This window comes from Haliotis cracherodii, unplaced genomic scaffold (genome assembly GCF_022045235.1).
Source record: "Haliotis cracherodii isolate W230 unplaced genomic scaffold, xgHalCrac1.p SCAF_18, whole genome shotgun sequence".
Taxonomy (NCBI): Eukaryota; Metazoa; Mollusca; class Gastropoda; order Lepetellida; family Haliotidae; genus Haliotis; species Haliotis cracherodii.
The window spans coordinates 4,131,110-4,157,161 of NW_027266273.1; the positions used below are offsets into that span (position 1 = coordinate 4,131,110).

Sequence of the window (26,052 nt, forward strand, 5' to 3'; positions counted from 1 at the left end):
ATCAGTCAGAATTAGTCAGTAGTGGGTAAGAGATGGACAGCTATCCTCAGAATCAGTCACTGTTTGGGAGAGATGGGCATCAGTCAGAATTAGTCAGTAGTGGGTAAGAGATGGGCAGCTATCCTCAGAATCAGTCACTGTTTGGGAGAGATGGGCATCAGTCAGAATTAGTCAGTAGTGGGTAAGAGATGGGCAGCTATCCTCAGAATCAGTCACTGTTTGGGAGAGATGGGCATCAGTCAGAATTAGTCAGTAGTGGGTAAGAGATGGACAGCTATCCTCAGAATCAGTCAGTAGTGGGTAAGAAATGGGTGGCTATCCTCATAATCAGTCACTGTTTGGGAGAGATGGGCATCAGTCAGAATCAGTCAGTAGTGGGTAAGAGATGGGCCGCTATCCTCAGAATCAGTAAGTAGTGGGTAAGAGATGGGTGGCTATCCTCAGAATCAGTCACTGTTTTGGAGAGATGGGCATCAGTCAGAATCAGTCAGTAGTGGGTAAGAGATGGGCATCTATCCTCAGAATCAGTCAGTAGTGGGTAAGAGCTAGGCGGCTACCCTCAGAATCAGTCACTGTTTGGGAGAGATGGGCAGCTATCCTCAGAATCAGTCAGTAGTGGGTAAGAGCTAGGCGGCTGCCCTCAGAATCAGTCACTGTTTGGGACAGATGGTCAGCAATCACAATTGGTCAGTAGTGGGTAACATGGCAAACAATAGCAGCCCTCAGAATCTTGCAGTTGTGGGTAAGAGATGGGCAGCAGCCATTAATCCATCACTAGAGAAGAAAGTCAGGTGGTGCAAGTAATCCAATCTAAAGATGGCATCCACTGAGGCTGGAGAAGACAACTGTTTGGATTTCATACACTTGACGAAAGTTTCATCTCGGGTGTCATGACGACCTTGACAATATTAACTGCAGAGACAAAGAGTCCACACTTACACTGAGGTGTTTGTAACTCCTCTATTTTGTCCACCTACTTTAAGAAAGCCAGGGCCATCCCACAAAGAGACCATACTTCTAACCAGATCAATCTTGTCCAGTGTTTTAGTCAAGAGGGAACCAGCTGTTGATTGTCTTGAACTCCAGAATGAAACCCATGGAAACCAGTTCTTCCTTCTACCCTGTCCCCAGACCGCCTCCGTTGTCTAGTGGTAGAGCGCCCGCCTGAAGAGCGGAAGGTCATGATTCGATTCCCAGCCGCATCAGAGGACTTTAAAAGATGGTACTTGTTACCCTACCTGGCACTCAGCATTAATGGGCTAAAACAAGGACTGGTCAGCTCGGTGTCAGTATGCTGTGTCTGTATCAGTATACTGGGGTATTCATGTTAAACTGCGGCATGGTATCTCAGTGAGCTCGCACTATAAAACGGCATCAGTCCAGACTAGTACAAGCAGCCACACACACACATGCATGCATGTCTCTATAATGTGCAATAATCTTGAACGCGACGTTAACCCCATTTCACCTCACCTAACCTACCCTGTTCCCTTACTAGCAAGGATGCGAAGCCTGTCTTTAAATTTACCATTGCTGAAGCAAGGGGAAAACCCATGATCACCATTGCTAACAAACCAGTGAACATAGTCACGGAAAATTTGGAATTTGAAGTAATTGTCACAGGATAATGGCATCCCATTCGATGCATAATTACTTGATTCTGAGTTTGAATGCTGTGACAAGATCCTGCACAACCACATCTTCACGAGACAAGGGAGTTAACTGACTTCATAAGTCCAGTTTCCACCTTTGCCGAACTAGGATGGAAATCCTGGGCTCGATCGTAGCGCCACCAGTGGCAATAACAATTATGTCTCTTCTAAGCCTCTCTTTTGGACCAATCAAATCCCACGTCTCGCATCACTTGCATTTGTTTCAAACCAAATGGCGGCGCTCAGTCAAAACGATCTAATCGAAAATCAAGATCTATATTGTGATAAAACGGGTCTTACATCGCAAAGTGCATCAAATCATGTGAGCACCTTGATTAAAAACATGAAAAGATTTGGAAAATATCTGTTGACAACGAGTGGGCGGTGCACATGCTTTGTAAATCCTGCAATCGACCGAAATCTGCATGACAGTTTGCAAACCGGATTTCGATTTCGTTGCGCGATTTTTATTGGACTATGCATAGACTCGTTAGTCCAGTCAAAATGCAACTCCATAATACCAGCCTAGTTCGGCAAGGGTGGAAATTGGACTTTTATATTCAGTTAACTCCCTTGCCTCAGGAAGATGGCACAACCAAGGCCTCACGACCAATCTCATTTAAATCAGATCTAAGTTTTCGCTGCCACTAAACAAAGATCTGAGGACATCCCATTAAGGGTCACATCAGAAAGACCTTTCGCGAACTTTGACCGACTACCGAAACAGCTAACAAGAAGTCAACATCAGCCAATTAGAATGCAGCTTTTTCGAGCTTTATGGCACTCGTTTCAACCTGGCGACTTCCATTTCAGACTACACTAGAAAAATATGTTGACACAGTTTTTGATTAAAATTTTGAAAACTGAATAAACAAACATTCCGGAATGTCTAATATGTAGTTGCAATTGTATGGCAGTGCTTCCCATGTACTGTGCAATGCCTCCTCTGTTCAAATGTTTATCCCACTGAAGCAAGAGATAGATGATAATTTTGACAGAATCAGTCGTATGGGCCGTAACTGTCGTTCGCAATACCCCGTGTTAACGTTTTTGAGGTTGTATGTTCAGAAAACACATTCTGACTGTCACTTTCATGATCTGGTAAGTGATGCTTTGATTGGTCGGATGAAAAGCCATTCTGATGTGACCCATAATGGGATGTCCTCAGATAGCGAGAACTAAGATCTGATTTTAATGAGATTGGCCTCACAACTGGTGTCATAAGAGGAAGTATCCAGGTCAAGAGCTCAACAGGTAGCTCAGATTTGCAAACATGGACACACGCAGTTTCAGTTCATCTAATGCCTTGAGTGAGTGAGTGATTAAGTATGATTTTACGCCGTTTTTAGCAATATTCCAGCAATATCATGACGGGGGACACCAGAAATGGGCTTCAGATATTGTACCCATGTTGGGAATCGCACCGGGTCTTTGGCGTGATGAGCAAACACTTTAACCACTAGGCTACCCGACCGCCCCTCTAATGCCTTGAGGCCAGGTAAGGAGACAGATGAGGAACTCCCAGAGCAGGACCAGAAACTCGGGGATCCTGCTCAGTTTGCTTGAATCTATGGTTGTGTCCTGAGAACAAGCTTCCGGTCCATCCCATGACAGGATGGTGTTGAGATAGGACCTGTGTACTCCGCTGAGGATCTGCATCCTAAGACTTAGTAAGAGCTGCTGTAACACAAAATAAGGTCCCACTATACCTGGGGAGGTCAAGCCAGGTCAGCCTGATAGAAGAGTCAGATGTGTCATATTGGGGCGCAGAAACTGGAGACAGGTACACATCAATGGTGAGGACACTTTCACAGCTGAATGTCCAGTTATTCTATAGAAGCCAAGCTTGTCCATTTTTGAGATGAGACGGAACATTCAGACATCAAAGCTGCAAGCTTGAGGTCTGCAATTTCCCGAGCCTCTTTATAGGACTACCATATAGAATCCTTCAAAGCTCAGCCCTAGAATACAAAATTGATGAAGGTCTGTACCAGTGGGGAAGATGAACTTCTCTGATCGTTAGTAGTGGGACAGTGGCAAGCCGGATGTGAAACATACCTCCGAAAGACTGAAGCCAAAGACTGAAGCCAATGGAAACCAAATACCCACACAGGGCCTACAAAACAAAGCAGGAGAATGATGAAAGGCCAAAATGTTTCTCTTTGTTCTGACTATGAAGAGGCAAATTGGCAATAGCACCATGCAAGCAGGCACATCTTGTTTTTAAGCCAAGTTGATAGGAGGGAGTGATTATTGATGCAAATGTTTGGTTCATATCACAACAATAAATGGATTCAAAGAGAGCTTGGGTAAATGCTTTGTTTTCTCATTTTGTTTTCATGTATTTGAGGGTTGCAATATCAGGAGGAGTTGAGATAACTAACTTGTATTAGAGTGAGTGAGTGAGTTGGGTTTGATGCCACTTATTCCAGTTATACGAAGGCGTATCAGCTTAGTGTGGGAGGAAAGCATGAAGTGATGCATGTCTCAGACTTTTACAAGGGGCCAGGGGTGGCCCAGTCGTCTAAGGCGCCGTGATTCGAGTTGCGTCCCTTGGGCACGCCAGAAACCTAGGATTGTGGGTTCGAATCCCAGTTCGCCCCGATTATGGTTCTAGGTTTGTCAGCATCACTTCGGGCTTTCCTCCCACATTAAGCCGACACGCCGTGAATATAACTGGAATACTGTTAAAAGTGGCGTAAAACCCAACTCACTCACTCCTTCGGACTTTTAACACTTTGGTGAAACCCTTGAGCACGGGTATGGTGCTAGATTTGTCAGCACTATACCCGTCCACATGGGTTTCACCGAAGTGGTAAACGTCTGAGACCAGCATCGCTTCAGGCCTTCCTCCAACATTTCACTGACACACTGCGATATAACTGTAATAGTGTTAAAAGCAATGTTAAACTCGCTCACTCATCTTTGTCATCGACTTTGATTTTATTGCTCAGATAGAATTCATCTTACAGATGTGTTGTATGTGGGCTAACATAAAGGAATATGAACTTCCTCAGTCCTACATGTATTGAAGACTTGAAATATTTTCATAAATTTGGAAACATTGACATTCAAGACCAACTTCATTTCCTGAAAACACTGATTGCAATTAAAACAGGACTTACCTGTATTTATGGCCACAAATAATGAAATTGGATACACTTTGAGAGTTTAATGAAATTCAAAAATATCACAGCGACTTTTATCACCAATTTTCATACAGAATGTAATATTTATGTTGAATTTGGCAATAAATATCTGAGTTTCTGGGAATTAAAATGGGAGGGAGTGGGAGGGGGGGGGGAATTTGTTCGTTTATTTTTGTCACAAATAGGAATGTTTATGTGCTGTTGAAGTATGACATTTCAAATTATGAGTAAATATTTCGAGGAGAGAGTGATCAATTGAGGGATGTGTACAAAATCAAATGAAAATAATATTCAAATGTATTTGAAATACAATATTAATAGTATGCATCAAGAGTATAGTCAACTTTTTAGGAGTTAATAAACTTGAACTAATATTCAATTTTTCAGATCAATTTAATTAGGAAGGCATTTTTTGTTATGGGATAATATGACCCTGCATTAAGAGATTAGGAATGGAGTTTAACTGTTGCCTGCTGGGCTATTGTTTTCCGCAATGCATACATATAAGCTGAACAAACAACAGTTCTATATATATTAAATGCATACTGCACATATGCATGTACTTTTCCCGCATTATGGTTCCAATAAGCCATACACAGAAGAACCTCTCTTGAACGCTTTATCATGGAACATTCTTTTCAAGCAGCACATATTTGCCAGTAGAAACCAAAAACAGAAAACCCCAGTGAGACGGAATGTCTTCAGTTCCCTACAGTTGCCATAGCAACTCGGAAGGGGATTGGATGGTCAAAATGGCGGGTTAGTGTGACTATATATAAGTTTGATTGGCAGTAACCAGTTAAGACAAATGTCCAGCTTGGTTCTGACAGATGCTGCTTCATCATGCAGCAACTGTTGGGTGAGTGAGTGGGTGGGTGGGTGGGTGAGTGGTTGGGTGAGTGAGTGAGTGAGTGAGTGAGTGGCTGGGTGGGTGGGTGTATGTTTGGGATGAGTGAGTGAGTGAGTTGGACACCAGAAATAGGTTTCATACGATATACACCCTTTGGTATGTTGAGCTTTTTAACTGAAAAACCTATGAGACTGACTTCTTGAACACCATTATCATGGCAACATAGTCATATAATGTCTTCAGTTAAGTTAACTGAAATGTCTTTGTTATTTTTTATATAATTTCCAAACACCGACCAAGCTTTTGAAAGAAAGTCAATGAGGGTCAATAAGTGACCAATAAATAAATAAATACAATAAAAAACTGTTCTTTGGCTATGGGGATTTCGTTACACTACATTCTATTATCTGTAGTCTTTCATACAGACCCTGAAACAAAATCACCCAAAAAGACCAAGCAAGTCTAGATTTCTTCAATTTTATGAAAAATATTCTCCTGCCTTCTTTATACTATGTATCAAAAGACAATTTAAAAAAATAATCTTTATAAAATGTTTTGATTTCAGAGAATTTATGTTAGCCTGTGTACCCTTGTACAAATATTCTCAAAAGTACCTAGGAAAGTTCATATGTACACATACATACTTAAATGTACCCAGCAAAAAATCATTGAGGTAATGTTTGAGTGATAGTCATGAATTGTTTTGCAGAATCTTCGTTCCGACTCCAATATCTGGACTTCTATTTGTTCAGACATCGTTCTTTACATTGATCACCAGTGTTCAAAGATAAGAATTTGCCTTGGTCGATATTCAGCCAGTGAATATTATTTTTGCTGAGTCAGGAGGTTTTTCGTTTAGATATTCTCGTTTAGCAGATATTGCACTAAGACTTTATCATATCTGAAGTTGATGGACAGTGTTCTCCATGTGTCTTATGTGACTGTCTTCTGTACAACATATGCCATTATTATGTACTAATGTTTCAGCAGTTTACTTTTCTGAAATATATATTTAGAAATGGTTTATCAATCACAATATTGTATGGAACAAACTGTATTTGGAATTATCTGGTGCATGGATATAGCATAACTCGACTTCCTATTAATCAAATCTCCACTCCACTCCACCCCAATCCATTCTACACCACTCTCCTGTGAAGCTCTGCTCCGCACCACCCAACCCCCACTCCATCCCAATCCACCCAACCCCTACTCCCCTGTGCTGCTCCGCTCCACTCTACCCCACTCCACCCCACTCCACCCCTCTCCCCTGTTCCACTCCTCTCCGCTCCACCCTACCCAACGCCTACTCCCCTGTGCTGCTCCACTCCACCCAACCCCTTCTCCCTTGTGTCACTCATCTCCGCTCCATCCCAACTCCACTACCCATGCTGCTCCACCCCACTCCACCCAACCCCTCTCCCCTGTGCCCCTCCTCTCCACTCCACCCTACCCAACGCCTACTCCCCTGTGCTGCTCCACTCCACTCCACCCCTCTCCACCCCTCTCCCCTGTTCCACTCCTCTCCGCTCCACCCTACCCAACGCCTACTCCCCTGTGCCACTCCACTCCACCCAACCCCTCTCCCCTGTGCCCCTCCTCTCCACTCCACCCTACCCAACGCCTACTCCCCTGTGCTGCTCCACTCCACTCCACCCCTCTCCCCTGTTCCACTCCTCTCCGCTCCACCCTACCCAACGCCTACTCCCCTGTGCTGCTCCACTCCACTCCACCCCTCTCCACCCCTCTCCCCTGTTCCACTCCTCTCCGCTCCACCCTACCCAACGCCTACTCCCCTGTGCTGCTCCACTCCACTCCACCCCACTCCACCCCTCTCCCCTGTTCCACTCCTCTCCGCTCCACCCTACCCAACGCCTACTCCCCTGTGCTGCTCCACTCCACTCCACCCCTCTCCACCCCTCTCCCCTGTTCCACTCCTCTCCGCTCCACCCTACCCAACGCCTACTCCCCTGTGCTGCTCCACTCCACTCCACCCCTCTCCACCCCTCTCCCCTGTTCCACTCCTCTCCGCTCCACCCTACCCAACGCCTACTCCCCTGTGCTGCTCCACTCCACTCCACCCCTCTCCACCCCTCTCCCCTGTTCCACTCCTCTCCGCTCCACCCTACCCAACGCCTACTCCCCTGTGCTGCTCCACTCCACTCCACCCCTCTCCACCCCTCTCCCCTGTTCCACTCCTCTCCGCTCCACCCTACCCAACGCCTACTCCCCTGTGCTGCTCCACTCCACTCCACCCCTCTCCACCCCTCTCCCCTGTTCCACTCCTCTCCGCTCCACCCTACCCAACGCCTACTCCCCTGTGCCACTCCACTCCACCCAACCCCTTCTCCCTTGTGTCACTCATCTCCGCTCCATCCCAAATCCACTACCCATGCCGCTCCACCCCACTCCACCCAACCCCTCTCCCCTGTGCCCCTCCTCTCCACTCCACCAAACCAATCCACTGTGCTCCTCCACCCCACTCCACCCAACCCTTCTCCCCTGTGCCACTCAACCCCTCTCCACCCAACCCTACTCCAATGTGCCGCTCCACCCTACCCAACCCCTACTCCCTTGTGCCACGCCACTCCGCTCCATCCCAACTCCACTCCCATTACTGCTCCACCCCAATCTACACCACTCGCCCCTTTCCATAACCTGCAAGAAGACTCGTCCCCCTATCGATGAATGTTATGGTCCAAAATACGACAAACCAATAACAATGCACGTATGATTTTAAGTTCTTCGTCAAAGAATCCTTCAGAAATAATTTCTGATTTTACATATGTCTTGCATCTAAAAATATACCCAAGACACAGTTAAATGTGTTCAATCATAATGTATAATTCCGCACGTCCCAATGTGCTTTAAATTGTATCAAAACTATATATAATACATGGGGAAATAATATGTGAACCATTACGCAACGAGTTGACAATTGTTTTAGGTATGCCCGTTTGTGCTAAGGCGGAACCCGGTCGCAAAAATGGCCACGAGAGGGGCACGAGTCGCTATTCGGCTTGTCCCGGAATAACACAAGATGGTCACGAATACGCTCCACCCCTCACCACCCAACCCCACTCCAATGTGCCGCTCCATCCCACGCAACGCCTACTCCCTTGTGCCGTTCCACTCCGCTCCACTCCACTCCACTCCACTCCACTCCACTCCACTCCACTCCAACAAATGGAGTTCATGACGCATCAACAACACCCAACACACTTCTTACAGACCAGGACCACGAAGCAGACTCTTCTGATGCAGCCACACAACCCACAGATACACCTATATATGCAACTGTAAATATCTTCATCACATATGTCTCCATCAATAAAAGTATTCCAACTTTCCTTTACTTTATGACCAAGTTGAACAACTTCTCTGCAAGAACCGTATTCCATCTTCCATTGTGTGACCCCAAGTCTTGCCAGACATTGATAAGGATGTATTATCATCATTTGAAGCAGGGCTGATAGAGCCTTTTCTGTTTGTTTAGTTAAGGCGAAGGTCTTGATAGGTGCAGCAAATCCAACATGACAGGATGCACATACTCTGATTATTATAGACTGCGGGTAACAGAGGCCGTCAGAGGCAGGAGTCTGCAACATTTGTCCTGCAGAGGTGGGACTTGTTTTTTCCACACTACTGAAAGATAATTTTTTTTTGTGAATGGGTATTTTTTTGTTTTGGTTTCTTCTGGCAACTCTGTGGCGCTTGAAAAGAATGTTCTGTGATAAAGAGTTCACAAGAGGTTCTTCTGTGTATTGGAACTGGATATGTGAAGATGGTTCTGATAGGCTTGTGATGTAGTAGTGCTTGCTGTTCAGAAATACATGGAAGAATGGTTGCAGTGTTTAAACATATTTCACCTGGAAAAAAGGAAAGCAACACCCTATTGTTATGTTCGTATATTCTGATAAGTGTACACCTATAACTCTTGGGCAGTTGCTACAAGAACACTGCATGTTCCTCAAGATAGTCGCACCTATGGCTTATGTGATATTGCAGTTTAAAAGGTAGTCAAATAGCCTGAGATAGAGTGAGTGAGTGAGTTGGGTTTAATGCTGCTTTTAACAGTATTCCAGTTAAATCATGGCGTGTCAGCTTAATGTGGGAAGAAAGCCCGAAGTGATGCAGGTCTCAGACGTTTACCACTTCGGTGAAACCCATGAGCACGGGTATGGTGCTGACTAAGCTAGAAACATAATCGGGGTGAACCGGGATTCGAACCCACAATCATAGGTTTCTTATATATAAGTAGGAAGCAGTGTGATGATAGGTGACTCAGTGTCAGTCAGTGATTTTGAAACTGCAGATGCATGTGCTGCTGTAGTTGACAAGGAAGGTTGGGGAAGAGTGTTGATCTAACAGTATAGACTGGTTCTCAGGCACCGCCCTCATCATTTTAAAGTCAGCCTCACATTTCGTTTATATTTCCATTTTTCAAAAAAATCCTAATACTTATGAGTGAGTGAGTTGGGTTTAATGCTGCTTTCAACAGTATTCCAGTTACATCACAGCATGTCAGCTTAATGTGGGAGGAAAGCCCTAAATGATGCATGTCTTAGACGTTTACCACTTCGGTGAAACCCACGAGCACGGGTATGGTGCTGACTAAGCTGGAAACATAATCGGGGTGAACCGGGATTCGAACCCACAATCATAGGTTTCTGGCATGCCCAAGGGATGCGACTCTGCACAGCGAATCGCAGCACGTTAGACAAATGGGCCACCTCTGGTCCCCAGTGGCATCATGTCGTACGACATTCATGACCAACTCGTGTTATTCCAGCACAAGCCGAATAGTGACTCGTGCCCCTCTCATGGCCATTTTTTGCGACCGAGTTCCGTCTTAGCGCAAACGGGCATACCTAAAACAATTGTCACCTCGTTGCGTAATGGTTCACATATATTTCCCCATATATTATATATATTTCAGATGCAATTTAAAGCACATTGGGACGTGCAGAATTATACAGTGTGATTGAAACACTTAACTGTGTCTTGTGTATAGTTTTAGATGCAGGACATATTCAAAATCAAAAATTATTTCTGATGGATTCTTTGATGAAGATGTTGAAATCATATGCGCATTCTGATTGGTTTGTCATATTTTGGCACATAACAGTCATCGATAGGGGGACGAGTCTTCTTGCAGGTTACGGAACAGGGCAAGTGGTGATGAATGGTCGTCGGACACACTGACTTGGTTGATGCATGTCAGTGTATTTAAATTTAGATTGATACTCATGATGTCAGTCACAGGTTTGTCTGGCCCTGACCTGATTATGTTTAAGTTCAAGAGATTCTTTCTCCATTCAGCCTATGTAGTATTGTTACTGGCTTGTTAATCAAAAGGCTACAAGTTTGCATCCCATGTACAAAGGTTTACTTATTACCTGATATTTATTCACACCTGGACTTGTTAGAAATCATTGAAATAAACTACCTTGGCAACATGATAAAAGTTAAGAGTACAGTTCACCAAAAAACATCTAGTCTCTGAAATAAACATGTTTTACTGAAAAAAAAACAGTTGTTAAATCATAATTATAAAATTTTATAAAAAGGAGCCCAGAGACATTCTTCATTTTCAGATACTGCAGTAATCTAGACTTGCCAAAAATTATAGACTTGCATGGGATGTATTGGATATATTTGTTTCAGGGTCTGTATGACGGACAAGTACACCTACCATGTAAGTAAAAAGGAAAGTGTATCATTCAATACACAAACGGTTATATAAAAGAACCGTGGCAATGGGACTTGGACATGGGTATAAAAACACTGATGCTATGACCTACTTGTCCTGCCTACACCATATTACACAGCCAATGTTGTCAAAAGCATTTAAAACCCACATAACAGGCACTTTCTCCTTTAATTACTTTCATGGTTGAAAATATTTTGCAAAGAATTTCAGCTCGATCAGAATACACAGTGTGAGCAACAGTACCTTCAACATCAACATCTTACAGAACTCTAGCAGGTGGATCCACACTTCCAGTAATAAATATAGGGAGGTCTTACATTGTTACTCATTACACATAACTTGGCAGTGTGTTGGACTAGCTCTGAAGCAAAACATGACTAGCTGACAGTGTAATTCATGAGACAAGGGTGTAAAATCACAACATTTCACCTAGTAGATAGGACTGCTGTCATCCCAACTGAAAACATCAGCAAGAACCTGGTAAATCTGTTGTGTTAAACACATATGAACATATGCAGCTTTGATAGACAGAAGGGCTTCAGGACCTGTTATAAATGTTTTGGCTCATGAAAGGAAGAGTTCTTAGGGTGCAGGTCAAAACTTTTGTCGGATAAGAAAGTTAATTCGGAAAGTTATGAGACATACACCTCCATTTTCAGCATCACCTGTGAAACCACGCGGCTTGTGATGCGGGGGATTTACAGGAATGAACCCACAAAGAAGTGCTCAAAGTATTTTGATCTGAGTGTAAACATGGCCACTATGGCAGACATATTGAATTTGTGAGCCTTGTGGTGAGTGAGTGAGTGAGTTGGGTTTAACACCGCTTTTAACAGTATTCCTGTTATATCACGGCGTGTCAGCTTAATGTGGGAGGAAAGCCCGAAGTGAAGCAGGTCTCAGACGTTTCCCTTGTGGTGAGAGGCAACTAACAGGATCGGGTGGTTAGACTCACTGACTTGGTTGATGCATGTCATTTCATACAGACCCTGAAACAAGACTATCCAAAAACTCCCAAGCAAGTCTAAGGCCGCACTTTTTTAATTTTATGTTTCACAGATTTTTTCCAGCTATTCAACACAAGGTCAGTTGAAATAAAAAAAATAAAAATGTCAATTAGTCATTTGTTTATATGAAAGTCATTCGCTGTGGAGTTAAAACTGCAGGTGGCTTCTTGATTCACTGATAGTGATGCAGACATGGAACTTATATATAACATTTTATATTGTATAAGAGGGTCTATGTAACTAGTGGGAGACATAATAAAAATAAATATCTTTATGTTTAATTTATTTCTTAGACCAGATGGTTTTCAGTAGGGTCAGCAGGCCCGTGAAACGAAACATAAAAAATGTGTGGCCTAAATTTCTGCAGTTTCAAGCTGAAAATAAAGATGTTTTCAGGGTTTTGGGGGTTTCATATTAATGGACAGTTTTGATAAACACATCTTAAAATATTTTCTTTTCAAACTAAATGTTAGAATAAGAGAATAACATATCATACAATTTTTGGCATAATTTTATTATCTAACCTGCTACATATGTATGTACCAATATGAAATATTCATGCGAATTTGTGGAACTCTTCACATACTTGTTCACCCTTTTGTTTTGTTTGTTATCTAATTTCAGACGAAGCCAGTGGCTCTATTTGTTATGAAAAATATCTCAGTTTGGTCAGTCACATTTCAAAGTTTAGCAGTAAGTGGTTTAAACATCAAAATGAAATGGCATTATGACCTATATCACATAGTTTCCATGACAACTGACTGGATCGAAGGATTCCAGACAGTTTCATACGTTAACTATTTTGTTGTGATCAAGTTTCTGGATTAAAATGGTTACATAGCATTTAAAAGCATACATTGATGCTGTTTGCAAGATGGACACTTATATCACTTATAATCATTTCCTTCATCTTGTGGTAGGGAAACAAATTGAAATGTTACATGTTACATTCTGAAGATTCTGTCAATCATGGCTCAGACATTTACCTGTCAAATCAAAATTAAACAGTTGTTTGTTTCATGATATAGATGTATCTCTTGTGTGACGTCACAATAGGGGCAGTGGGTTACGCATGTCGTAAGAGGCGACTAACGGGATCCGGTGGTCAGGCTCACTGACTTGGTTGATGCATGTCATCGATCCCAATTGCATGGATCGATGCTCATGGTATCAATCACTGGATTGTCTGGTCCAGACTCGATTATTTACAGAGCCCCGTCATATAGCTGGAATATTGATGACTTCAGCGTTAAATAACAAACAAACAAACAAGATTAGGAGGGAAATAAATACAATACACTGTGTCTAAACTGACATCACATGGGACAGACAAAACTTGATGGTTTTGGCAGAGTGCTCCAGTTGTGAACATCAAAGGAATTGATGATACTTTGAGGTCTCTGATGATGTATTTGCCAATTCAACTGCTGATTGTTACAGATTGACACAGCTCACCAATTACTTGTTTTCCTAACTAACACTGCTAATTGTAATGCAAGGTAAACACAAACATCACAAATGCTCATTCATGTTTAGATGTTCACTTATAGTAACTGTTACAGGAATCCTTCTCAAGTGAGGAAAGCAATGCTGGTGGACAGAAAGGAAATTTGAGATTGGGATACTCAGTGCCTGTACCCGGAATAGACAGATCAGGGAATATAATAGTAAATAGTTAAAATAATGTTTTAATCAAGTTTTGTAAGGGCCAGAAATAGATGCCAGTTTATAGAGAGTTCTGTTATATTGAGATGCCAGTTTATAGAGAGTTCTGGTATAATGAGATGCCAGTTTATAGAGAGTTATGGTTTCCTGAGACACCAGTTTAGAGAGAGTTTTGGTATATTTAGATGCCAGTTTATAGAGAGTTCTGGTATATAGAGATGCCAGTTTATAGAGAGTTCTGGTTTTCTAAGATGTCAGATTAGGCAGAGTCCTCTGTAGCACTGTCAAGCTTAAGAGAAGAGTGTATCCATTTATTTTTATCCACTCACAGTCACTTAAATTCATATATTTCTTCAAATTGATCCAGAACTTTTTGCATAGGTAGACTTGCATAACATCGGATACCTGTCGGCCATATTTGTTTGATGTGTCCAATACAGGGACACACAATAGCGTGTCTATTTGAAAAATAGGGGGATAAAGTTGAAAATAAGCAGAAAAAATTACCCCACATGCATTTGTATGATTTAATATGATTAAGCCACAAGACTGAATATCAAAGCAATTCATAAACATCAATAATCAGTCATGGAACAAAAAATACAATACCGTACTTAAAAAAAGAAGTTTCATAATTGTGTGTGGCAACCTCGTCAGTTACATGCATCAGGCCACATTTTAACAAGTATGCAGCATTTTGGTGCAATTTTGGTTACTGAATAATGACATTTACTTACCAATGCTTTTATTACACTGACTTGTGTCGGGGGAAAGCCCCTTTAAATTAAGTGAGACAGCTAAAAATGGCATCTGAAAACTTAGAAACCGTTACTTATGAAGGAGCTTGCTCATACCATTTACCAAAATGGTGGAAGGTATCCAGTATACTGCAATCTTTTAGCAAACAAATAATTGATAATTGTTTCCCAAGTATTGTTGCTAGCGCTCCAGCTTTGACACAAAATGCAAGCTGTTCATTAAATACAAAGACAGAAGAGATTAACTGGAAACCCGAGACAATATACGACAATTCATTTGAAATGGAAATCAAATTCTGTTCTAAGTGCATATCCATCCATTCACAAGCAGGTAATTTGAATGAACAATGCAATGGAAGATTTTAACAACAAACCTTATGTTTCTTTAAGTAAACATTGTCTTTTTGCAAATAGCCACTCATTTGAATCAGATTTTTTCTTCTAATCAAAAACCCATTAGTAAGGTTTTTGTAAAAAAAAATTTCTTTTCTTCTAATCAAATACCCATTTGTAGGGTATGTGTTAAAATATACACTTTTAAGACCTGGCCCAATTCATCTTCATTTTCCAAATTCCACCCTTAGGATCCGAGTTGGTATCTCACGAAGCTACAAGCCAGAGACATAATTCACCCGGACTTGGCATCAAGACAGACAGTTAGCACATGTGTCTATCTAATGTTTATAAGCTTCCCGCTCTCTCCAAAACAAACCCATGATTTGTGAGGGTCTTTGCATCTGGCTCGAGAGCACTACCGGACAGCAGGGCATTGTATGCGAGGTTCGAGATCTAGATGATCTGCTCTTTGATATACATTCGGCAAAACACAGTTTTGGATTTCATGGCTTCACACACCATAAATAGGCCATATAACTGATATATACTAAGAGAGTTTAAACGGGATTGTATTTTTCAACATTCTTTTCACACCTGATAAAATGGTTTAGGTAGCAGTGAATGTTTGTGAGATTGGTCCAAAGATACCAATGTTTTTTAGTTTGCGTTTTTTGTTGGTTAATTGACTCTGAGTGCACAGCAAAGATTGAGATACTCAACAGAAAGTTTCATAAAAAAAATATTTAATCGTTGAGGAATTGTTGATAGTAATAAATAAACAATGAATGGATTTGGGCAACTTTTGACCAGCTAATCTGATAACACTGAAGTCCTGTAGAACATACTGGTCACAAAGGGAGATAACTGGTCCACAGGGAGAACATATCTTTCTCCCTTACTCCAGACCCCATGGGGAACCAGGGTAAGACTAGGAAACAAGTATCCCATGAACACACAATGCCTTTTTAGAAACTTGTCAAATGAGTAACGTACAGATTCTCATACTTTTTTGGGTTGAGTCCTGTGGGGGAATCGAACCCACACTGCCAGTGTGAGGCACCTAATCACCAGCATACAAAGTGAGCGATCTAACCCACTAAGGCTTCACAAAATGAAAGTCCGACAACAGGTAGTCTAGATCGTACATTGAGTACCCCTCTGACAAGTGTAAATTGGCAGGGCTCCCATGTCATGTCCAGAATTTAACATGACGTAGTAAGACCTGACTGATTGAGTGTCACTGACGTCAACCATTGCTCAAACTGTCAACCACTTGTTGTCATGATCGGAATTGAATCTCTACAACCCAACTGCAATATGGCTGACTATATGTACAAAACATTCCACAGGCAACAAACTTAGACAACTGGGACACCAGTGCAAACCCCCCCCCCCCCCCCCCCATGTCACTTAGACTGACTCAGGATCGAGTTACAAGATACATGTGTCAAACCAAAATTTACACACACAATATTTCATTCACTCACTCACTTAACAAAGTCAGGTTTTTTGCTTTTTGTGTTTTGTTAGCCCAAACGTAGTCAATTAATTTATATTTTAGTCAAATAATTAAAGTTATATTTTTCTTCAAATATGTAAACATGATTAACACTCCCCTGGATCTGTGGATGATAGTGCTGGAATATTGCTGGAATATTGCTGAAAGTGGCTTAAAACAATACTCATGAAAACAGCCTATTCACACACACAAGATTATTGAAGAAGATTTTATCAAATTGGCATATCATTCTTAAAAATACCCAGATCGGGAGGTTTCTGGATTACCCAGGTCTGTACTGAAAAGGTTATCTTGAGCAAAGTCAGAACAAGTTACACTGCCTGCCTATATAAACAAACAGCAAGATGAAATAGTCCAGGTAGATTGTTGCTGACATTGCTGTCTCAGCATAAACTCCTAACGAATGTAACCGTTGTCAGCAGGTATCGAGGCTGTTTTAAGGTCATCAATCACTACTGTTAATCCTTGATTGGGTTCTAGAGCAACATAGCTCCCCATATACAAGTGACTAAAATTAGAAGTGGATAAGGATCGAGATGATGGATTTGAGACACCTTACAAAGCTGTCACACCTACGGACCTTGAAACAAATACAGCCAAAACAGCCCATGCAAGTCTATGATACTTGACAAGTCTAGATTACAGCAGTGAAGGGGGTCCTTTTTATTTTATTTTTTTATTATCATTAAGCAACTGTTTTTTCTTTAAAATATTTTTATTTCAGAGACTAGATGTTAGTCTTTCTCCTCTTTTGCCTGATGTGTGTTTGTGGTAGTGTGTGCACCCTTTTGTTTCTAATCCGAGATCCATCTCTGAATTGTTACACCTCATGACATAGTGTTTGTTTGTTTGTTTGTTTGTTTGTTTTTTTAATGCCTCCCTCAGCAATATTCCAGTTATGTGATGATGGCGTCACTGACATCAACCATTGCTTAAACTGTCAACCACTATGTCATGTCCAGAATTTAACATGTTGTAGTGAGACCTGAGTGATTGAGTGTCACTGACATCAACCATTGCTCAAACTATCGCCCACTATGTCATGTCCAGAATTTAACATGTTGTAGTGAGACCTGAGTGATTGAGTGTCACTGACATCAACCATTGCTTAAACTGTTAACCACTATGTCATGTCCAGAATTTAACATGTTGTTGTGCGACCTGAGTGATTGAGTGTCACTGACATCAACCATTGCTTAAACTGTCAACCACTATGTCATGTCCAGAATTTAACATGTTGTAGTGCGACCTGACTGATTGAGTGTCACTGACATCAACCATTGCTCAAACTATCACCCACTTGTTATCATGATTGGAATTAACCTCTGCAACCCAACTACAATATGTCTGACTATATGTACAAAACATTCCACAGGCAACCAGATTACAAACTTCTATTTTTCTCGGCAAGCTAAACATGGACAAGCATTTTGAAACATAGTGTAAAATTAGATACATGTTAACTGTATACAGAACAGTATTTGAGGCAAAATTTCCAGAGCAGAAAAAATGGCCAAAATTACATGCCAATTTCTGTAAAGAAAACCAGTGCTGTCAACAATATCTACGTCCATGTCAACCTGATATATCATTCATACTTTTCAGTCCACTTCTTCAGGAGTTATCAATGTATTCAGTTTTAAAAAAGGTCAGAAATATTGACAGTGTGCTGTTGAGAAGACTGAGTCTTGTGTATATTATACAGAACCTGAGTGTTTGTTGTGTGAGTCACATCAGTATTCTTAATGAACACTTATCATTGGAATCATTACTTCAAAGTTCATGAAGGTAAATTATCTTGAATATTTCTCGGAAACAATCACATTTTCTTTCACACGACATTTCTTCTGTACTAAATCTTTAACTCTGGTTACAAAACTGCACGTAGTCATAAACTTACATAAAAAAATAACAGAAATATTTTTCTCTTTTTCAAGTTGAAGCTACATGTGATAATTTCCTGCAGCAATTAGGCATGAAAATAGGATTATAAATATGTTTTACGATGTCGAAAGTTATAAAAAGGTCACTTGACCTTTAAAAAAAGAAAAATTAGTTTTTGACCAGCGATTACATGAGGAATTAATAGACTAGAACTGGCATAAAATGACACTGAGAACAAAACCGCACTGAAACATGAGTTCAATGACACTTACCGTTACAATATCCATGGTATTAAACTACTGCGTTCTCATTGAAAGCCACAAATCCAGCAAAACGTCCACAACACCTAACATCCCCAGTCCGTGTCAACGAATATGGTCGAAATGATGCGATGAGTTCTTTGCCCTTTTTGTGCGTCTGCTAAACCTCTTAGATAAATATAAAATTAGTTTTTGATTGGTCGATCTGCGATCGCCTAGGGCATGTTCGCCACTCGTCAATATCTTCATCATTTTGATATTATTTCACTGAGCACAGCGTTAAACCGCTTGTCCGAAATAGATCTCCCTGTCCCACATCAATATTATTGTCAGGAAAAAGACGATGTCCTTATTTTTGTAGCTCAGGAATGATCTGATGACTTGATTACCCTAGCCTAATCAATACTAACGTCAGAGACGACCAATTTCACTGTTAACGAGTCTGTCCTTGTTAAAATGCAAAGTTGACATGACAATATAGTTGATTTCAGAAAATAATCAATCTACATGATAATATCAGTTTGGCTTAATCTTCGATGTAATTCCTAAACTGAACGGAAATGTGATTGGGGTTATGACCGTGCAAACATGTTGGTTTTATTTTGATGTCACGATATCAGTAATTCAATGTGTACAAGCATTCAAGACTCTCTTTAGATAATGATGCACGATACAAGATATAGGTCACATTTATTTGGTTTAATATTGAGCCGTGAATATTAATGATAATATCTTCATTGAGATAGAAAGGTTAGCTCATGTTTGTTATTAATATTCTAAATGTCAGTTCATAGTGATTAATATAATCCGATGTTGGGGTTTATGGGTCTGTTGGCAGAAACCTTTGAATTTTGTCATATGATATACAATCAATGATCCATGATGCATTCTTTGATCCCTGCTCAATTCCGTGAAGGGAAACAGAATAATCAATGATTTTTGCTTTGCCTGGAATAAATAGTGTTTTAAAAATGTGGTTTTGTTCATTGCAGTGGGCAGTTTTGATTGACTTTTAATGTTTGAAATCTTTGTTTGTATCTTACAAAGTGGTTTTTTTTAAATTGTTTGTATTGTTTGTCATTTTTTATTGATTTTTTTTCAACCAGGTCACTGGGAATGGTTTGGAAGCTACTTGAATGGGATTAAGTTCTGTTTCCTTAATAGGGGCTGGAGACTTGGTGACTTAACATTGATTGTGGAGATGGGATCAGTTTCACAGGATCTCACTTCAAGGAAAACATGGAAAACATGAAGAGAAGAAACAGAAGCTGTGAGTGAGTGAGTGAGTGAGTGAGTGAGTGAGTGAGTGAGGAAACTTGTGAGGGAGAAACAAGTGTGAATGAAGTTTTTTAGTCACCATGACTGTGGAATTTATATTTTTTAGGTATTTCTTTTTTACTAAAAGCCTCGGCAAGTCTAGATCAAACTAACCAAGTCCAGCAGAAGAGGAAAGGTTCTTCCAAAAAGGAATTGCAATTATTTTAAAGTCATGTTTTCATTGACTCAGTGTTAGTCTAGAATTTTTACTACTTTGATCAGTACTTTGGTAATGATACAAGAGGGACTCACCTCGTACGCAAATCCCTTTTTACACATATCCCCATTTTTTAAACAAAGTAGAAAGCATAGTTACAAACTAGATGCCAGTGATGTTTCTTTTATATATTTGTACATATTTGGCATTTTTATAAGTGATCAGGCACACAAACATGAACATATGTCAGCCGTATAACTCACTCATTTAGTGAAACGTTTTCAACACAAATACCACAAATAACAATCTCATTACTTTGGGGAGTAACTGAATTCATATAACACTTCAGATTGTTCAGCAGCTCTTATGCATATTGCTCTACATGTATTTATTAGGTATAACCTTTGAAAGTCAAGATATGGCTGCAATACTGTCAATGTAGCTTTAAATTTTAACTCATTCACTCACTCACTCACTGAGTGAGTAGGTTTCACGCCGCTTTTAACAGTATTCCAGTTATATCACGGCGTGTCAGCTTAATGTGGGAGGAAAACCCCAAGTGATGCAGGTCTCAGACGTTTACCACTTCGGTGAAACCCACGAGCACGGGTATGGTGCTGACAAACCTAGAAACATAATCAGGGCGAACCGGGATTCGAACCCACAATCATAGGTTTCTGGCGAGGCCAAGGGATGCAACTCTGCACAGCGAATCGCGGCTCCTTTGATGACTGGGCCACCCGTGCCCCCTCACTCACTGAGCGTTTTTTATATGAAATATCAAAACACAAGTTTATAAAAGTTAGACCTTCAAAACTTGCCGAGGAGTTTTAAACTTTTATCAACAAGTTTTCATATATAAGATATCAAAAGACACGAGGATGAGATTCTATTTGTCATCCAAAATCATTCTTGGAACTGTTTTAGTTTGTAAGCAGTAAAAAGTACAGCGAACCAGCTTACAGTGGCAGACTGATTACTGATGTCATTTGATTGTGTCATCATTGTTACTGTTGTTTTCACAATGGCCTGGAAAGCACTGTTGGTGATAGCTTGATCCCAACCTAGAGATATCTCATGTGGATGACAAAATATAACTTTATTATTAAACTGGTGACCAGTAGAAACTCAAGCCAACAAAGACAAAGACCTTTCACAACTGCCATACCAACAGCTATTGTACAACTGATGATTGACATCAAGATACATTCATTCAAATTTAGTAAATAATCATGTGAAATATTTTGGAAATTAATTTCTAGGTGGAATGAGTGATTTGAATGATTACTGGTCTGTCTGGAATATTAGTGGCCACCCAAACACAGGATTAATGAATAGTCAGAAGTCTCAGTACAGAATGAAAATCAAAATGGTAGAATATCCTTTCAAAATTATGTAAATACAATAAACTACGTTTATAACAAACATGCTTATAACAAACTGACCGATATAACAAAACTAATTTTTTAGTCCCAGCCATTTGTTGTATATATGCTGCAAATATGCTTATAATGAACCAAGGTTATTACAAACTAGAATTAGTGGTTCCTTTGAGTTGGTTATAACGGTAGTTTACTGTATATACAGTTAACCCATTGTACAATGCCCCTCCATGTACAGCTACCGTATTCGACATAATAAGCTCCTAGGGCGCTCTCAAAATTAGAAATAGGGGGCTCTTATCAGAATATTATTTTGGTGAAAAACACCAGAAAGCTATATGATGTTGGTCTGTAAATAATCGAGTCTGGACCAGACAATCCAGTGATATCATGAGCATCAATCCATGCAAATGGGATCGATGACATGCATCAACCAAGTCAGCAAGCCTGACCACCCGATACATCTTGTGATATAACTGAAGTCTTGACAAGGCAGTGTTGAGCCCTATTCTGGCATTCTTGATCCATCTATGTCCCGTGTACCCTGTGTTAATGCTAAGAATTTTCTTAAATGGTGATTGGATAGACAAAATGAACAGAGAATGGCTAGCCCTTTGATGGGTTTCCTCCCGAGAGGAGTTACTCTCAACTTAGGCCTTTATAGTATGGATAGATGCTTATGCTATCAACCACTGGTTTGAACAGTCCATGCTTGTTTCACTGATATCAGAAAAGAAGAAGTTCTTTTTTAATATTATAAAACATCTACACATACAACTGATGATATCGATGATCTCTTGGAACAAACCTGTTATAACCAGTCATCAAAGCTGAAATCCAAACAAGAGCCAAAAGCTTATCATGTTGTTTGTCTCATACAGATGACAACTGAAAACTTTGTCAAGTTTATTTTTTGAAAAAAATTCAATTCAATCCTCCTGTATCCGAAAACTGCTTAAATTTCATCTTAACTTTGGACTTTTGAACTTATCATTGGCATATGACTTCCAGAGTTTCAAATGCAAAAAAATCAATGTGAATTTCCATTAATATTTGAATCATGCTATAAAAAATTCAGAATTTATCTAAAATTGCAATCATCACTGCTGATCAAATCTCATCAGCAATTATGAGTTATATAAAATAAAAACTAAGCTTTGTTATGAAATGGGTATCCCATCCTCTCAAAATCACTGCAAGAGCAGTATCTAATGTATTGTATCAAAAATTTATTCCAGGTCATTAAATTCTGATCCGGTCGTTTTCTGATCGAATATTTTGGGATTAAAGCCTAACATTTCAGGCCCATCTGTCAGTCATGCCATTGAAGGATTAGTCGTGATTGGCCGTGATAGCAATCTCTTGCATCGAAGATAGAAAAGAGTCAATATCGCTGCGATCATAGCGATAGTCATGTGACACAATCAAGCACTTCACGTATGTTGACTCTGTAATGTGGTGCCCAATAGCAGGAAATCGCTTTAAGAGTTGTGCGATCAAATTATCGCTCCGATGTTAGTCAAGCGTAAAAAGAACATTCTGAAACAATTTCTCTCCTGCGTCGCTGTTGAACTTACTTTAATGTATATTTGAACAAATAATGCATTAGTTAATAGCTTTTGAATGAAATTAATTGGGTATAACCTGACAGATTTTTTTTTAATGTGAAATCCATGTGTTGGATATTGAGAATTGATATTTCATTCAGTCAGGATTTGTGTACGTCGTTTTGATGGGACATGAAAATAAATGTTGTGTCTCACCCCTCATGGTAAAGAAAACACCTGGACTGTTTTGTTTTGTTAATAAAATGTTTCCCATCTTTCAATCATCTTGCAATTTGTCTGTCTGTCTGTCTGTCTGTCAGAGAGTGTGTGAGATAGTGTGGTGTGTGTGTTTGTCTGTGTGAGAGTGGGTGTGTCTGTGTGTCTGTGTGTATGCGATAGTAGTTACCCTGCTGGAGAATTCATATAGCTTTCATCCCTCTTTCAGCTTTTCAACCCTTCATTAAGCCTCCAACAATCTTGCCTCCACCCATTCCTGTCCCTCCTGCACATCTTCAACCTCATTTACCTCACTGACTGCTCCCCACCCATCAACCCTCACACTCAACCATCAGACCTTACCCCTCACTGCTCAACCCTCATCCCACACCCAACCCAAATCATCCCTATTTACTGTAGTTCACTCAAATCTCACACAACCCAACCCAACCACCCAGTCAGAACCCTGGCTGACACTAACCTTACCCAACCTTAATTCAACCCAAGCCCCAAGCCCCAAGCCCCAAGCCCGAAAACCCAAAACCCTAAACCCTAAACCCTAACCCATCCCTAAACCCAAACACAACCCCAACCTCAAACACAACCCCAAATACAACCACAACCTCAACCACACACAACCATAACCTCAACCACACCCAAACACAGCCAAACACAACCCCAACCCCAAACAAAACTCATCCCTCATCCCCAACCTTGCCCTCACCCTAACCTCATCCACAACCTCAACCTCACCTCATCCACAACCTCACCATCACCCCCAACCTCACCCTCACCTCATACCCAACGTCTACCTCACCCTCACCTCATCCCCAACCTCGCCCCAACCTCATCCCCAACCTCGCCCTCACCCCCAACCTCACCCCAACCCCGCCCTAACCCACAACCTCATTCCCAACCTAGCCCTCACCCCCAACCTCATCCCCAACCTCACCCTCACCCCCAACCTCACCCTCACCTCATCCCCAACCTGGCCCTCACCCCCAACCTCACCCCAACCTCATCCCCAACCTCACCCTCACCTCATCCACAACCTCACCCTCACCTCATCCACAACCTCACACTCACCTCATCCACAACCTCACACTCACCTCATCCACAACCTCACCCTCACCTCATCCACAACCTCACCATCACCCCCAGCCTCACCCTCACCTCATACCCAACCTCTACCTCACCCTCACTACATCCCCAACCTTGCCCTCATCCCCAACCCCACCCTCACCCACAACCTCATTCCCAACCTCACCCTCACCCCCAACCTCATCCCCAACCTCACCCCCAACCTCACCCTCAACCTCACCTCATACCCAAACTTGCCCTCACCCCCAACCTCACCCTCACCTCATCCCCAACCTCGCCCTCACCCCCAACCTCACCCTCACCTCATCCCCAACCTCGCCCTCTGTGGCCCTCATCCTATTTCCACCCACATCTCCTCAGCTCCCACCAACCAACTCCTCATCCAGGCCTTCCTGGCCCTCCTTTATATATTTTGTACCACAACCAAATAAACCTATTCTATTTGACAACATGGTATCTCCAGACTCAACATGATTTATTTAAATGCCAAGATTGAAATAGGACTTGAACGATGACGACAGAGATAAAGTCCCTAGAGATGCATGGAGTCAGAGTAACTACGCCGATCACATTGCCACACTGACGATAACATGATATCAATATCAGCACATGAGACACATGGTATCCCCCAAAACTCTTCCACAACAGGGGGCAGGGTGGCACAGTCATAAAAGGTGCTACAGTTCACTGTGCAGAGTTGCATCCCTTAGGAATGCCGAAACCCTATAATTGTGGGTTCGAATCTCGGTTCGCCACATTATGTTTCGAGGTTTGCCAGCACCATACCTGTGCTCTTAGGTTCACCACCGTCTGAGACCTGCATCACTTCAGGCTTTCCTCCCACATTAAGCTGACACGCCGCGTTATAATAGGAGTATGGATAAAAGCTGTGGTAAACCCACCCCACTCACTCACTCTTCCACTTCCACTGTTCCTCCACAATGATAACATGATACATAGGCATACCTTCTGTATCCAACCCTCTTAGGCTACCTCACAGCATCTTTGCCACCTCTTCATCCATAAAATCTATTATTGTCATTGAATTACATGCTTTGCTTCAGACCAACTTTAATATTTGGTCTGCAAAATCAATGTCGCCCAATGATAGGAATTTCAATTCCAGAAACATTGGTAAAATTAAATATCTTGACCCCCATTGAAGTAATTCTCAGCAAATTTTTGCCCTATTTTTCAAGCATTCATGATGCCTTCGACACATTTAATGCACTGAATTAAATCAATGAGGTACAACAAAAGTGGGAATATTGAATCCTCCCTTGTGTGGAGAGGCCGCGGTGTAAGTGTGCAATGAAGCTTGTTGACAATCGGAAATCAAACTCCGGAGAAAGACACAAGCTATCGTCTTTGGAAGTCCAAATAGTATGTACCCTGCTGTGAGGGGTATTATGGGAAAAAACGTGTTATTTTCCGTCATTGTTGGTCGCTTCTGCATGAATCTGGGATTGGGGGCCTTGCTATTGTTGCTTGGACAAAACATTTCAGATGAGAGGTGGTTTACTAGACAACATGCCAGAT

General features: G+C 41.3%; 3 protein-coding genes across 3 annotated transcripts in view; 2 read left to right on the forward strand and 1 right to left on the reverse strand.

Annotated features, from left to right (window-relative positions):
• The window catches only part of LOC139465684 (frizzled-5-like), a 202,529-nt gene extending 183,649 nt beyond the window's left edge, over positions 1-18,880 (reverse strand). The window contains exon 1 of the mRNA XM_071247461.1: positions 18,806-18,880. The gene's annotated coding sequence lies outside the window, so the exon portion shown is untranslated. The remainder of the gene's footprint in view (positions 1-18,805) is intronic.
• On the forward strand, positions 5,554-8,385 carry LOC139466008 (uncharacterized). The gene is made up of 2 exons (XM_071248022.1): positions 5,554-5,560; positions 6,812-8,385. The coding sequence occupies exons 1-2, from the start codon at positions 5,554-5,556 to the stop codon at positions 8,383-8,385; spliced, it is 1,581 nt and encodes a 526-aa protein (XP_071104123.1).
• LOC139466009 (soluble scavenger receptor cysteine-rich domain-containing protein SSC5D-like) lies at positions 8,692-24,944 on the forward strand. Its single transcript, XM_071248023.1, has 2 exons — positions 8,692-8,842; positions 24,079-24,944. The coding sequence occupies exons 1-2, from the start codon at positions 8,692-8,694 to the stop codon at positions 24,942-24,944; spliced, it is 1,017 nt and encodes a 338-aa protein (XP_071104124.1).
• Positions 24,945-26,052: the final 1,108 nt, after the last annotated feature.